This window comes from Sinocyclocheilus anshuiensis, unplaced genomic scaffold, assembly GCF_001515605.1.
Source record: "Sinocyclocheilus anshuiensis isolate Anshui unplaced genomic scaffold, SAMN03320099.WGS_v1.1 scaffold122, whole genome shotgun sequence".
Taxonomy (NCBI): domain Eukaryota; kingdom Metazoa; phylum Chordata; class Actinopteri; order Cypriniformes; family Cyprinidae; genus Sinocyclocheilus; species Sinocyclocheilus anshuiensis.
Genome location: NW_015544153.1, coordinates 590649 through 606442, shown reverse-complemented (window position 1 = coordinate 606442; position 15794 = coordinate 590649). Strand labels below are relative to the sequence as shown.

Sequence of the window (15794 nt, the reverse complement as noted above, 5' to 3'; positions counted from 1 at the left end):
GGGGATATGTGGGCAGTGTTTGTTTGGTTTACTTGCTTTTTCTTTTCCTTTTTTTAATTTTGGAATTTTTTGTTTTTATCATACATCAAAGACTAAGTGTCAAAATTCCCCTCACAGCTCCCCACACACTTTACATCACAAATCCAAAACACTGTTGTTGAGATTACAAATATTGCTATCAGCAAAACTATGACAGTGCGCAAAAAATAAATAAATAAATAAATAAAATAAAAATAGTAGGTGACTAAAAAAAAATTATAAGTGAAAATGCAGAGCAGAAATTCAATTCAAATTAAGAGATGTTTAGAAGTCGAGACAAAAATACAACAAATTTGAGGCACACAATTAAAAAGTAAACACATTTGTAAGTAAACATAAAAAAAAACTGTCTACACCAGGCGAATCAAAGCGAACGTTGCAAAAACATCTCCTGTTATTGTTGAAAGCAGAGCCGTTGTTTTAACAGGTGTCCTGACATTTTATCCTACCCGTCAGATTGTCCTACTAGGGTTTACTGCGCATGCGCACATCAATATTACGTCCTTTTTCTCACGCGGAATAATAATATTTAATGTATCTGCATTACTGTAAGGGTAGGTTTAGGGTTGGGGTAGGTGTAGACTTTAATAACACTCAATCTAACAGATAGAAAAAAATATTTATTGTTGGTTTCCCTTAGCTGTATCCCTTCTAGCCACAACCGTGAATATAACACATAATTACTGTATTTGCATTACTGTAAGGGTAGGTTTAGGGTTGGGGTAGCCTAGGTGTAGACGTTAATAAACCATAATTTTACAGGTAGCATTTTTCATTGTCGAATTGTACTACCCACTGTTTTAATAGGAGGTAGCATAATCTGACAGGGTAGCACAAATCGACAGAACACCTAAGGGTTGTAGTACGTCAGAAATAGAACTGGACATCCATTTATTGTCTGGGCCTGGGCGACACGCATCCAATGTACCCACCATCACACGAAGGGGCGCGGCCATTTGTAACTTAAAGGTAGAGAGTAGACATGTATTAGGTGATACGGTATATCACGATAAAAAACATACAATGTTATCGTGGGCACTTCAAAATACCGTGAATAATTATTTATTCCAAATTATTCAGATTTTTTGAAAGCATTTTAAGAATATTTTCCCATCAGCTAGGTAAAATGCACAACACAGAGTATGCTTCCTCAAAGTCTCATGTGCACTCTGATGTGAACAAGCTCAACATGGATGAGAAGCGCATGGCGGAACGAGTGAAGGATACGAACTTCAAAAAAACGTTAAAAGAGATTTTGAATCCAGTAGGAGGTGATAGTCTGTTAATACAATTTCTAAAAATAACTCAGTTAATTCATAGAATATAGATTATTATTATTATTGTTATTCCTATTCTCTGGGCTGAGAGGGACTTCGGCTGTAGATGGAGGAGCTGAACACGCAGCAACATCAAAAGCTTGAGTTCTGATAGGTCTGGGAAAAGGGAATTCAAGTCTCTGATCCATTGCTTCAGTAGAGGGCGGTAATGCTCAATTGGTGATTGCAAGCCGCCAATAAAAAAAACGAATAATAATAAGAAGAAGAGCGAAGGAGACACGCTGAATGAAAGTGCACGTTCACTCTATGACAGCAGAAGGCGCTGATGGAAAAGCAGTAGAGATGCAGCCGTTACCCCGGTAACCCTGTAAAAAAAACAGCTGCGCTACTTTTCTGTTTCTGAATAGGATTTAAATTTTGTATTGGCAGTAATGTTTATAGAAGCACTGAATACTTACTTAGACTTAATAGGCTATTTATTTTCAATATTTTTACATTTTAATCTGGACTACGTGCCCTTGATATTGTTTGAAAATGTTCTGATTCTTAATTGTTCGGTCATAATTCCATTATTTAACACTAGTTAATTCATGAATTAACATAAACTGCCAATGAAAAATTCTTCTGAAGCATTTATTAATCTTAGTTCATTTCAACATTTAATAACACATTTTATTAAAATCAAAAGTTGTAACTGCATTATTTAACGGACCCAGGCGAACATGAACTAACAGTTGTATTTTGTTTTTCAACAAAGAATAATAACTTAACAAATGTAGCTATTGCTCATTTTAATGTCAATGCATTAACTAAGGTTAACTAATGAGACCTTATTGTAAAGTAAGTATTATAAAGTCAACACTTTTTTCCAACATTTTTTCAGTATCGTGATCATACCGTAAACTGTGATAAAGGCTTCGGGCAATTATCGCAACATGAAAATTTGATACCGACACATACCGAGAGTTCAGGCAGTTTCTGCGCTACTTGTGCCATCTAGCAGAACTACAAAAATTAAATAGGTTTTCATACAACCTTTGCAAACGGCTTTGTAGCGTGTCACGCCTCCCCCAACTCAAATATCACAAACACAGCTCTTACGAATCTACACGGAAATAAATTGAACTTGATGTTTAACTTACCTGTCGAGTAGACAGTCCGTAAGTACGCCGTATAGATTGAAACCAAAACATTTCATTAAATTCCTCCATCTTGTAAAAACACTGCCAGTGTGTACCCTTGCTTTACCCCATTGTCTGTCTCTGTTATCTTCATTGTGTTCATTTTGTAATATTGATTAAATCTTTTTTATCATTGCCCATTCTCCAAGTTTTCTGGTAAGAAGTTACCATGTTAATTTTTTTCTGTTGTAACAAACTGATAGAAATGACAGAATCTATCCTTTTTTTTTTTGGTCAGATTATCATTCTAAGGACATTAATCTTGAATATATTGTATTATTGCTTTGTCTTGGGTACATTTCACCTTCATAAAGCCAGAACCATTCGTTGTAAACTTTAGAATGTTTTCATCTTATATAAAGTCCCTTTTTACTTCTTTTAAAAGAATATGTCCAAACCTTTGAACTCAAAAGCTTCTAAAACATTTAACATTCTTGAGTCTGTTGTAAGGTATCTTTAAAAATGTATTTTTTTCTTCCTTATTGTTGATATATTCAGTTGATTTGCGTAGCTCTTATAACTTCATTTGATGATGTTCGTTTGCCCCCTGTTACTTCATAACTGTTGTAATATTTTCAAATGCATTAAAAAAAATACTTTTCGTGTAGGGAGCAGCCATCTTGAATTCTCAACTGCGGGTTGAGCGAGGTGGACCGAGTTCCCGAGAAGGAACTCTGACTTGCGTGAGCGTTCCATTTGAAAAACCCGACATGGGGCTCTGAATTTCCTACCTCCGATGACAAATAGAATGCAGCAAAAGCCACTGGAAGGCAAGCCTGCAACCTTTAGCCAAAAAAGCATAACTACTAATGCTAACGCTGCTGTTTTGGTGGTACGCACCGAATGCAACATTTTATGGTCCTGACTCTGAGTCTTCCAAAGAAGATATAGACCGTTTTAATTATTGATTGCTACCAGGATGTGAAGAGACTTTTAACCAGTATAAGAAAAAATATTTCTGGAAAAAATGCCTACCCTACTTTAAATGTGCAAGGCTTCCTGCTTCCAGTTATTTTAAGCAGTACAAAATATATATTGCAAACTGGTATTTCTTATATTATTTTGTATTGTTGTAATTATAAACACACTGTAGCACAAAATGCTTTTCCCATTTACTGCACTCTGTTTTTCTTCTGGTTATTTACCTGTAGCGCCTAATGAATCGGAAGTCTCGCACATTCACAGAAAATAGCATACTTCCGTGTTGCAAAATAAGGTGGATACAGATTCTTTGATTATAATGAGTTCTATTTGCATTTGATGGGACGTGCAGCTCGTGTCCGGTGTAGACGGGGTGTTAAAAAAAAATGTAAGGAATATCCCACAAGCAAGAGTGTGAATCGGCTGTAGTCACGAGGCCGCAGGTAATCCCAGCCATGCTGATATTGAAAACGACTTTATAGGCTACCACAATTAAACATTATGTGATACTCACTGTTACTTTTTTATTTATTGCTCTGCTAATGTAACTAGAACAAAGCCACAACAGAATGACACACAACAGTTTCGCCAACACACACTAGTGAATGACTCGGTGTTTCTGAACGAATCAGCAGAATGAATCATTCAGTGACTCGCCCATAAAGAGTCACTTGTTTAATTCCTGAATGAAGCAGTGTTTTGAACAAATCAGTTGAATGAATAATTAATCATAAATTCACTTACTTGCCACCACCAACGAAGTAACCGGCAGAAAAATACCCACAACTAATGAACAGACTGTCTGGAACGCACAAACATAGACATGCTAAGTGATATAAACAATGAAACCTCCCAGCGCTGTTGGATTCAATCAACACTCTTGAAACGCTGCTCAGCCAATCATATTTGAGAATTAGAACTAACTACTGAATAATAATATATATACTGTATTCTTTAAGTTTGAGTCTCAAAAATGGGAAACCTCATGGTTTTCAATTTGGAAAAACAAATAACTTGTTTTTATAGAGGCTGGTTGGCCTCCAAAGTACATAATAATACTACTGACTTATATTCCAGCCAGAGGGCAGTTGGCCAACCACAATTCTGTAAGGTCAGGATATTGGGTCAGACACTTCAACTCGCATCCAGCATGCAGGAAAAAACAGAGCTCTCTGTCATGCTAAAACGAACCACATGAACCAAACTCACTCTTTGACTTTAGAAAAGGGCATGACAATAGACAAAGAGCAAACCTCAGACAATAATGTCATTTTGACTAACCTAAATGATAGTGTGGACAGCTCTAGTCACTGCATCTGATTTGGCTAAATGTTCATGTTGTTTATGCACTGCTGTCATTAATGACTTTGGCCCTGCTTGTTTACAAGTAATCTGTCATGGCATATCAGCCTCTGCTACGATCATGGCAACTGAGGTCTGTGTGAAATGAATCATGGGTGACACCAAAAAAGCAGCACTGGAAGTCAGAACAGCAGCTGATGCTTGACGAATTCGAATCCAGTTCCAACAGGTTCAAGCAAGGCCTCCATCCCAGCTGGGGGCTGGAAACCTCACTCGTGTACATTCTTTGGTCATCCACAATGATTCGTGATCTATCCTTATTCTGACAATAATCACATGCTCTCTGCCAGTAACCTTTTCTCTCTCTCTAATTGCCTTCTCTTAAAGGTTTTTCATGATTTTTGAAGGAGAGTGTGTGGTGAAACTGCACAGTCACTCTCTAAAGGACCCATCAAATGCCCACATAATTTCTGAAAAAAGCTGAATAAATAAGCTTTCCATTGATGTATGGTTTGTTAGGATAGGACAACATTTGGTCGAGATACAACTATTTGAATATCTGGAATCTGAGGGTGCAAAAAAAATCTAAATATTGAGAAAATCGCCTTTAAAGTTATCCAAATTAAGTCCTTAGCAATGCATAGGCTATTACTAATCAAAAATTAAGTTTTGATATATTTACGGTAGGAAATTTACAAAATATCTTCATGGAACATGATCTTTACTTAATATCCTAATGATTTTTGGCATAAAAGAAAAATCTATCATTTTGACCCATACAATGTATTTTTGGCTATTGCTACAAATATACCCCAGCGACTTAAGACTGGTTTTGTGGTCCAGGGTCACATTTGTTCCACCAAAGATATTCAGCAAAGAAGTGTGCCAAATAACTCTGGTCCCATCTAAATTGTATTTTTGTGGAAACTATACACTCTTAAAAATAAAGGTGCTTCACGATGCCATAGAAGAACCTTTTTGTCTAAATGATTCCATAAAGAACCTTTAACATCTGAAGAACCTTTCTGTTTCACAAAAAGTACTTTGTGGCGAAAGAAGGTTCTTCAGATTATAAAAAGTTAAGAAAGAAATGGTTCTTTAAAGAAACTTTGACTGAATGGTTCTTTTTGGAACCAAAAAGGGTTCTTCTATGGCATTGCTGTGAAGAACCTTTTGAAGCACCTTTATTTTTAGTTACTAAAAACTAAAGAGTGTTACTAAAAACTTTAGAGTGTAGTTACTATATTTTCCTTTTTTATGTATTTATTTGTATAAGATGAAAATCACGATGTGCAAGACGTGGAATGTTAAGTTAAAATGGACTAAGACATTTACTATGGTAACTACAGTTTCTACCAACATGCCACATAAATACAATTATTGTTGCCATAACTAGTCATAAAACAGTATACACAAAATAACATGAAATCCAAATTTCAGCTATACTGACTTAACAATAACTGTAGCAAAAGGTCATTTTACTATAAGATGCAAATGTGAAAGTCAAAATCTTTATATTCGTCATCACATAGTTTCAATTAAATGCTGTTGGAAAACTAAACGACTCTTACCACACTTTTAATGAGTGGTCTACAAAAGTATATAAAGTAAAGGATTTGGCAGCTTGTGTGTGATTTGCTTGACCTCTCTGAATCCCCTCCATACAGCTACCCCAGTACACTTGGGTGGCTGTCCCCTACCTCTGCTCCCCTCACAACGTAATATTTTATCATTCACACCACTCTGCCTCCATCCAAGTACAGGCCATGGTCCAGACTCCAATTAGTGGTCACACTAACAGGCGGAGATGACGCCTGCCCCTCAAATTACCCACAGCAGCATGTTTAAAGACTGCAAGGGGGGTATTGCTGCTGGCACACCGTGGGCTGATACCCAGGAGTCAGGCAACTCTGCTTTAATTAAAGGGTGAATTTGCATTTGTTTCTGCTGCTTGTGTTTCAGAAATGTATTTCAAATGGCAATGCCACCCAGTATTATGACCCTAGTGTATTCAGGTATGATGGCGGGACGGCATTGATGGACTATATGCAGAGCTCCAGGAGGGAAGCAGGGCTGTAATCTTCAAAAACATTTGTGGCTCAACTTTTTTTTTTTTTTGTATGATAGAATCAGTGTGCCATAACCTCCACAAACACTATATAGATCCTGCCCTTTCTGATTCTTATATGCTATTGTAATACTAGGACAGGGTTCCTCAAATGGAAACTGCAGGGGGTTTGTGAGTTGATGAAAAATGAATAATAAATTAAATGCAATGTAAAATAAAAATAAAAATTAATAAATGGGGATCAAATTAATCGCAGTATAGCTTTTGCACACATATTTGCATTTTCCAATATTTTTGTGGACATTCCATTAGTATTCTGCCCAAATAAAATCTTGAAATGATAAAAGCTTGAAGGTTTGAGTGTTTGAAAGTGAAGAATATTACTATTCTAACTTGTAGTTTAAAAAGGTTAATTATAAAAAAAAATTACAGTACAGTTGTAATTTACAGCAGTATTAAATGTCAATCTTCCTTTTTATAATTAGAGTTAAAATAATAATAAACATAATCAGTAATTATTAATATTAATGTGTTGTTAAATTATTAATCTAAAATCTCAGGGGGTACTTCAAGTAAAAATCGTATCCATAAGAGTGCGGCTGGCAAAAAAAAATAATAATCAAATATATATTTTTTTATTTGACAGTACAGTTGTAATTTACAACAGTAATAAATGTCAGTCTTTTTATAATTAAATTAATAATAATATTAATAATCTTCAATAACAATATGAATTATTATTAGCCACTGTTTATTTTTGATGACATAAGTTGAAACATGATGGATGACAATGCCCAAAATGAAGTTCTTTTTCTACTTTGTCAATTTCGAAAATCCACAGCAGCGGGACAACAGTAGCGCCACAGTGCTCTTTAACATGTCTCCCTCTAGTGGATAAAAAATAGGTTTAACAACATACTGGTGAACATAAAACCTCAAAGCAGTATTAATGTGGTTAATACATTATACTATGTTATAATGTATTAACATTATAATACATTACACGACTAGCTAGTTTTCTCTCGGCAGAGCAGTAAACAGCTTAAAAATGGATGTGTTATTTAATTAAGCAGTGAATATTTCTTTGTTCTGGTCCATGGAATGTAAATGCAGAACCAATGACAACAGAATGACACCAACCCAAAACTATTAGTTTTAGTAAAAATGTGACGAATTTCTTACAAGTATCACGTGTACCACTTCAAAACAGTAAAGGCATAACTGCCTGAACAAGCTTTACTGCAAACATATTTGTGCTATTGCAACTTTACAGCAAGTCACTTTGCATAAAAGTATCTGCGAAACTTTCAAGAATGGTCAGTATCTGTATTGTATTCAAAAGGCACTTCACAAAGTGTTCATACAAACTAGATGTGCTTTTGATATCCAGTGGAATCCTAAGAAATGTTTGGGAAATTTTTGACAGAGCAACTTCCTCGTCTTGAATGTGTTGTGTAATTGTTGTCCTGTTTAAGTCGTCACTCCATGTGACAGACCTGAGCTCATAAAAACATCACACAAAGAGCCTCTTGAGAATGTAAGAACAATGCTAAAAAAAAAATCGCATCTCCAAAGTGCTGAGACAAGAACTCATGACCACAGCGCAGCATATTTTCTTCTTTTCCTTGTTCCTGGTTAGTTAGAAAAGGAAACACAGCATTTCCTCTGTAGTGCGGCCCAGTGTTTCACCGAATGTTGAGAGTTTTTACGTTTTTAACACTGAATCTGTCAGTTCAGTATTCCATTGATCTCACGGCTGCTCGTCTCATCGTCATCATCTGTACCCATCAGCCCTCTGATGACCGCGAGACCTGAGGAGGAAGTACACTCTTAAAAATAAAGGTGCTTCACGATGCCATAGAAGAACCTTTTTGTCTAAATGGTTCCATAAAGAACCTTTAACATCTGAAGAACCTTTCTGTTTCACAAAAGGTTCTTTGTGGCGAAAGAAGGTTCTTCAGATTATAAAAAGGTAAGAAAGAGATGGTTCTTTAAAGAACCTTTGACTGAATGGTTCTTTGTGGAACCAAAAATGGTTCTTCTATGGCATCGCTTGAAGAACCGTTTGAAGCACCTTTATTTTTAAGAGTGTAAGGGATTTGTAGTAGGAATACAGGGAAAATAAGCACATAAATATATAGTGTGAATAAGTATATTTACATATAACATGCTTAGATGAAAGCTACAATTAAGCATACATTATTATTGCAAAATGCTAGCCAACATTGAGAGAGAAAAAACTAAATGTTAATGTAACATAGTTAATAAATAAATGCTATTTTATTTAATAAATAAATGCATATTTAATAAATAAAATGCTGCTTTAGATTGAAATTTACTGTGAAAGGCATTATGCAAATACATTTTTAATTTCTTCATAATGTTACCCTATAAATAGAAAACTTTTCTGATAATATTCAAATAATTTTCCCCCATTATTTTATTTTGGAAAACATGCTGTCTTTACATTATCATGCTGTCTTCACAATGGTCTCATCTAAAAAATCCTGCACATGAGGAATGTTAGTTTAAATAGTAAGGACAATTTAATACAACAACCATCACTCAGTACCACAGTATTTATCAAAGAACCATTAAAATAGAAAGAAAAAGTTTTTTAAATTTAGCCAACAGAATTTCCCTTTCACTCTGGTACATATCTGGCTTCCTCTGGAAATCTAGTTCCTCTTTTAATGTAGAACAAAGATCAGCAGCTCTCATAAAATTTGTGTTAGCTGGCTGAGCCAGATTTTAGTGATTTAACAACAACACATTTTTTTTATAGGTTTCCAAAAATTCCAAGACTCACGTCGGCGAATTGCGATGGGCCAGATGAGAATGGTAGAGAGACAGAGAGCTGCAACGCCAGCCACACCGCCGGTGACGATCACCATGACAGTGCGGTAAAACCATTTGCAGTCAGAGTCCAGTGTGCTGTAAATAAAGTGCAAAATAATGTGAGAAACTGTACAAGGCCAAGTTGAAATCTACATAAAACAATGAACAGTTACACTACACTACTGAAAACACATAGGCCAAATGTAACATACACAGTACAACAACCAGTGAACATTTGTCCTAAAATGAGACCAGTAGATTATCATAGCCACTGTGGATTCCAAATTGTATTCACAGACAAGAAGGGTATTTAAAGATGCTACATTCCCAGCAATTATAGTCAGGAGCCTGGAATTGGAATGGAAATGGAATTAAAGTGGAATGGAAATGCTGGATAGTACTCACTGACAGGGGTGTAAAGTCTGTATTATCATGACCCCAATTCCATTTGCCACCTTATCAGTGAAACTCATTGCACCATACACGAAAGCACCACTTTGCTGTTAAAAAATAAATAAAATCATTAGTGCTATTGAAAAGAAGTTCTGAAGTGGATCCTTTAGGGCTCTAGACAGTGTTTTTTCTACGATATTGCTAAAATGACACATTTTGCTTACAGCCAAATCAACCTTACAAAAATACATATACAAGTCCACTATCCATAATATTGCTTTTTCCAGAGAAAAAGTCTTCTCCTCTTAATCAGGAGAGAAATATGCACAGACCAAACACCATTCACAAGCAAAAACAGTCCAAAACCTTATTGTGGATTTGTATCTTGCAACCATGCAGCTTTGCCCTTCACAAGACATTAATTGATGGACTGCAGTTGTGTGGATTATTGTGATGTTTCTTTCAGCTGTTTGGACTCTTATTCTAACGGCACCCATTCACTGCAGAGGATCCTTTAGTGAGCAAGTGATGTAATGCTAAATTTCTCCAAACTTGTTCCAATCAAGAAACAAACTACACCTAGATGGCCATATGGTGAGTACAGTTTCAGCAAATTTCCATTTTTGGGTGAACTATTGCTTTAAAAAAAGTTCATAAGTTATTTGTTAGCTAATTATAGGCATTACCGCTTGTGCTGTGTTCATTGCTGCAAAGAAACACTTTGGGAGCCCTGCATATTTTATTTTAAGGCCATTTGCTCAGGAATTGAATGAAGTCCAATTTAAAATTCCAACTTGCTCAGAATTAGTAAACAAGACCGAACTAAGCTGTGTACCAACCAATTACTTGTATTAATTGCATCTGATGTGTGCAAAGCCCCTCAAAAATAGGTTTATAAGTTATCACTTGTTATCTTCACATACTCTTTGATCTCCGATCAGATTGGCAGTCATGGACAGTGACATGACCAGAATGACAGCAGATCCAGCTCCCAGCAGCACGGTGGCTCCGTAAACCCGTGGACCCATGTTTGTGTCCACCAAAACCCAAAAGGAAAACACCATTATGGGCACAAGACCTACAAAATAGGTCATCTGCAAAGGCAGAAATTAAATATGAGGCATTTTGATTCACAGTATGTTGAACCTGTGAGAGAACCCGTGAACACTTACAGAGGTGCCGATCCATTTGTTAACAGGCTTCATAAGCAGAGAAGACACAAGCCCACTGACATACATGACCAGGGGAATAGTTGCAATGTAGTTCTGCAAAAAAAAAAAGAGAAGATATTCTGCTCAATCTTACATCTGCTTTATTGTGCCAGTGCATACCTGGCCAAACCAGCTTCACTGTACACATGTGGTTTTGTAATTAAAAGTACAAATACACTGTGTTAATGTTAGTTTCAATGAAAGCCAATGTCAAGAAATGAAAGTCAATGAGCTCCATTGTTCCGTTGGATCCCTTTGCCTTTCGTTGCATGGACAAAAACAAAAACTTCTTCTTTTGTGTTCCACACAGTGTTATTTTAGTTTTATTTATATACCGTTATAGTGTTTATTCATATTTTGAAATTTTTTTATTTAGATATTTAGTTTTCATTTTAGTTTAAATTTTTATAATTTTGTTATGTGCTTTTGTCATTTTTGCGGTATATACCATATATTTCCATTTAGCTTAATTTTTTTTGCAACTCAAACTCATTTTATTTTTTTGTGTAACTGCCAAGGCAACATTTCTAATCTATAAGTTTTTTTAGGGTTAATTAAAAAAAAAATTTTTTTTCATTTCTAATAGTTTTAAAGTAAATGATGATTATGATTTTTTTTCCCACGTAACATTCTTACGGTTACTGGGTTTTGATGTTCCACCCAAACAACTTTTTATGAGTTTGTACTGTTAAGTGTCATGTTTCTCACCTTTGGAAGTGATAAGGAGTTTATCAGATACATCGGGATGTATGTTTGGGACAAATTTACTATCAGTCTTGTGCACATATATAGTATGGCAACCTGGAGGAGGAAAACAAACATAGCAACAGATACTGTGAAATATTACATTATTAGATGGACTTTTACTTTTTTGTAGTGTACATAATAAAGCTTTTTGTATGTCTGTGTGTGTTGTACATGGTAAAACTGAGAGATCTCCATGAGATCACCTGATAGAAGGCAGGCTCGACGAGCCAGTGTTTCCATTGGAGCAGGGGTCCGGAGCTCTGGAAAGAGCTGGGGATTGCAGTCTCTTCACTCTCCAGAGGTTGGACTCTTTCCTCCTTAGTGCCCATGTGAAAGATGACGGAGGTAACAGTACCGATGGCCCACATTATGAGTGCCAGATACTGTCACAATAAAGAAAAAGTAGATATTACAAGGACATTAAAATAGTAGATGATATTTAGAAGAATGTTGGTAACTAAACAGTTTCCATTCCTATTGACTTTGAAGCTGATGGGAACGGAAACTGTTTGGTTAACCAAAATTGTTAAAATTATCTTCTTTTATTATTTTCCACAGAATAAAGTCAGTCATACAAGTTTGGAACGACAGAATTTTCATTTTGGGGTGGACGATTCCTTTAACTCTGATTGTACATGTTTTAAGCTTGATAGACATCGTAAGTACTGAACCTTTCAATTTGATCTCCAAATTGGGTATATACAGTGGTGTGAAAAAGTGTTGGCCCCCTTCCTGAAACATTAAAGTGTGACAAACATGCAAAAAAATAAGAAATCAGGAAGGGGGCCAACACTTTTTCACACCGCTGTATATATATATATTTGCATTTACTCACTCTGAATGTGGGAACATCAACCCAGCCCAGATTCTGGGAAATCGATGGGTCTTCTGTATGTTGGGATTGGAAGTGGAACAAGAGCCAAGCCACAGCATATACCGCAATGTTTGCCACCACTGTGAAAGCATACCTGTTCAGGAAAGCAAACAATTTTTTGTTCATCAATAACAAAGTTAAATAAGGCCACAAATTGACTTCCACGAAAGTCAGAGTTTAGTTTAAAGTCACAATGAAACGTAAGTTAGTGGCTGTTCTTCCGTATTCTGACATACTGTCTGAATGCAGCAGATTATCGAAAAGAAAAATGTAGGTAGGGATTGTAAGAAGGGAGCAGGATTTAAGCAGACTAAATGATTGGAGAAGTCTGGCATACATCACCAGAGAGAAACTATAGTTTTTAACAGAAGATTGAGTAATGACATTTTGATTTAAAATATTACCAGGTCAAAAAAATTACAAAAAATTAAACATGCATGGATGAATGGTTAAAATAAGATCAATAACATTCATTTAAAAAAAAAAAGCTATGGTGATTTTTCATTTCATTCTGACTTTTAAATGAGGAAACTGTTTTGTTTTTTCCTGTTTTATTTTCAAGACAAAATATGTCTAATTGTGTCACTGAATAAGTTTGGCAACACGTCTACATTATTGGTCTACATTGTTTTTTTTTTCACTTGAGAAGGAAGTGATACCTGTATGATGTTAGTTCCACTTTGGCGTGCTCGCATGTGACCAGCTCAGGAATGAGCGACAGGTGGGATATCTGGGTAGCAGCCCAGCCAAATTGGAAGATGATGATGAATGGGATGATGTAAATCAGTCCTGTGGTCTGTGGGGTGTTCTCATCACATCCAATGCAGGGGTTGAATATGAAGGGAAAGGAGGCAAATACGCTTATTGTTCCTGGGAGGAAATGGACAGTAAACTGAACATTTAAGTGCTGTGAAATTATGACAGTCAGGAGGGGACATCATCTTGACCTTTTCTACAGCATGACGCAATTCATTTAGCAAAGATTGACCATTTGTAGTGTTGGCTGCATTTGTAATGCTTATTAACCAAGTTATTGTGAGAAAAACAAAGATAGAAATCAAATGTTTTTCTTTAATTTATGTTAAATATTTGAAAGAATACACATTTAATAAACATTTCAAGTGGTAAAGTATAACTATAACTCAACCCTTGGTCCCAAACTAGTGAGGTGCTACGAAATGACAGCTTAAGGCTAAATTTGCAAACCTGTTCCCTATTCTTACATTTTTTTTTACAGTTTTGTCAGCTTAAAATATTTGCCTATGGATGTAGGCTAAAACGCCAAACACAAACACACACAACATAAAAAAAATACATAGGCCTACCACGTACACACAAAAAACTAAAAATGTAGTTTGAATTCCTGAACTTCACGATCAATTCACTGACTGCTTGGTGGTTGAAACACTTCCGTTTTTAGGTTTCAAGGCTTTATTTTGTACCCTATTCGAGGAAAGTGCATCTGACAGTTCCCAGACTACAGCTGACGAGCGTCCGTCTGATTTCCCCGTTTGCTTTGAATATGAATCTTCCGTCTGACGGAATCCACGGCTGCACTTACTTCATGTCTTTAGCGGTAGTTTGCAGGGATTTTAAGGGGGTTTAGGCGGAATACATCTACAGATTATTGTAAAGCACCACGGAAACTATACTAGACAGAAAAAAAAAATCAAAGAACGCGCGCTCTTCCACACACCGCTTGATACAGCTCATTTCTTTACGTTACAAACACAGGTACAAGTTTGAATTCACACTCTTACCCACTAAATGCCAGGTCTTTCTTTTCCCATACTTTCCACATCCTGACGTCCGATCGGATTCGTAACCGACGAGCGGAGTGCAGATCCCGTCCGCGATCTGCCCGACCAGCAGCAGCGCACCTGCGTTCTTATCATTGAAACCGAGAACCGAGTGATAATACACCAGTAAATACGTGAACCACATAGACGCGCAGAGGTCGTTGAAGAAATGTCCCACGGCGTACGTCAGTCGCCTGCACACGGGTAAAGTTACCGGCTGATCGGACATTGTGTGAATGAAGGAAACAGTAAACGGCTCGTGCAGCCTAAAAGAAAGAGCGACTCTCTTGCGCGCAGCTACCAATGAGTCAAACAACTGAAATTAACTCTGAATCCCATTGAAAACGATCAGAATGATGCTTTAGTTTTGCAGTAAAAGTGAAATGGTTTCTGCCATTGATCGTTTGCATCCAGCAGTGGCTGTTTTCGGTTTTAATTGTCCATCTCACACCCACGCTATCCAGGGAAAGGGGATGTTACTATGAAATGCTTTTAATAGACAGCACATGCCCTGTTTTAAAGGAGGAAAGGAAAAGATACCAACGTACAGCCCTATACACACACACACACACACACACACACATATATATATATACAGCACTGTGCAAAAGTCTTAGGCCATTAGTATTTTCACCAACAAAAAATGATTTTAAGTCAGTTATTTATTTCTATCTTTTGCTGTGTGTCAGTAGGAAATATCAGTTTGCATTTCCAAACATTTCTTTTGCCATTAATTGTAATAATCCAGTTAGATTTTTGTATGTTTAGGAGTCTGACGACAGCCAGTGCTCCACACAGAGATCTGATCTCACCATCATCAAGTCTGTCTGGAACGACATAAAAACATAAAAAAACTGAGACAGACTAAATCCAGAAGAACTGTGGCAACGTCTCCAAAACACGTGAAGAAACCTACCTGCAAATACCTGAAAAACTATGCACAAGTGCACCTAGGACAAAAGCTGTTTGAAACGCAAAGGTCGGTCACACCAAATGTCGATTTGATTTAGTTAATAGAAGTTAACTGATAAATAAAATCTATTCATTAAATTATTTTTGAAAGCATCCTCACTTTACAGCATGTTTACACAAGTGCCTAAAACTTTGCAGGAAGGTTTCTTCAAGTGTCTTGGAGACGTTGCCA

The 15794-nt window shown here is 36.3% G+C and overlaps 1 protein-coding gene across 1 annotated transcript; it reads right to left on the bottom strand.

Annotated features, from left to right (window-relative positions):
• Positions 1 to 7535: 7535 nt before the first annotated feature.
• Positions 7536 to 15090, bottom strand: LOC107695260 (major facilitator superfamily domain-containing protein 12-like). The gene is made up of 10 exons (XM_016495076.1): positions 14612 to 15090; positions 13511 to 13721; positions 12813 to 12945; positions 12181 to 12360; positions 11939 to 12031; positions 11192 to 11284; positions 10943 to 11113; positions 10032 to 10126; positions 9598 to 9722; positions 7536 to 8599 (listed from the first exon to the last, which is right to left on the bottom strand). The coding sequence occupies exons 1-10, from the start codon at positions 14877 to 14879 to the stop codon at positions 8517 to 8519; spliced, it is 1452 nt and encodes a 483-aa protein (XP_016350562.1). The 5' UTR covers positions 14880 to 15090; the 3' UTR covers positions 7536 to 8516.
• Positions 15091 to 15794: the final 704 nt, after the last annotated feature.

Coding starts and splice junctions, on each gene's coding strand:
- LOC107695260 (XM_016495076.1), bottom strand. CDS start 14,879: ATGTCCGATCAGCCGGTAACTTTACCCGTGTGCAGGCGACTGACGTAC. Junction 13,722..14,611: donor AAAGACCTGGCATTTAGTGG/GTAAGAGTGTGA, acceptor ATTTCCTCCCAG/GAACAATAAGCGTATTTGCC. Junction 10,127..10,942: donor ATCTGATCGGAGATCAAAGA/GTATGTGAAGAT, acceptor ATTTTTTAACAG/CAAAGTGGTGCTTTCGTGTA.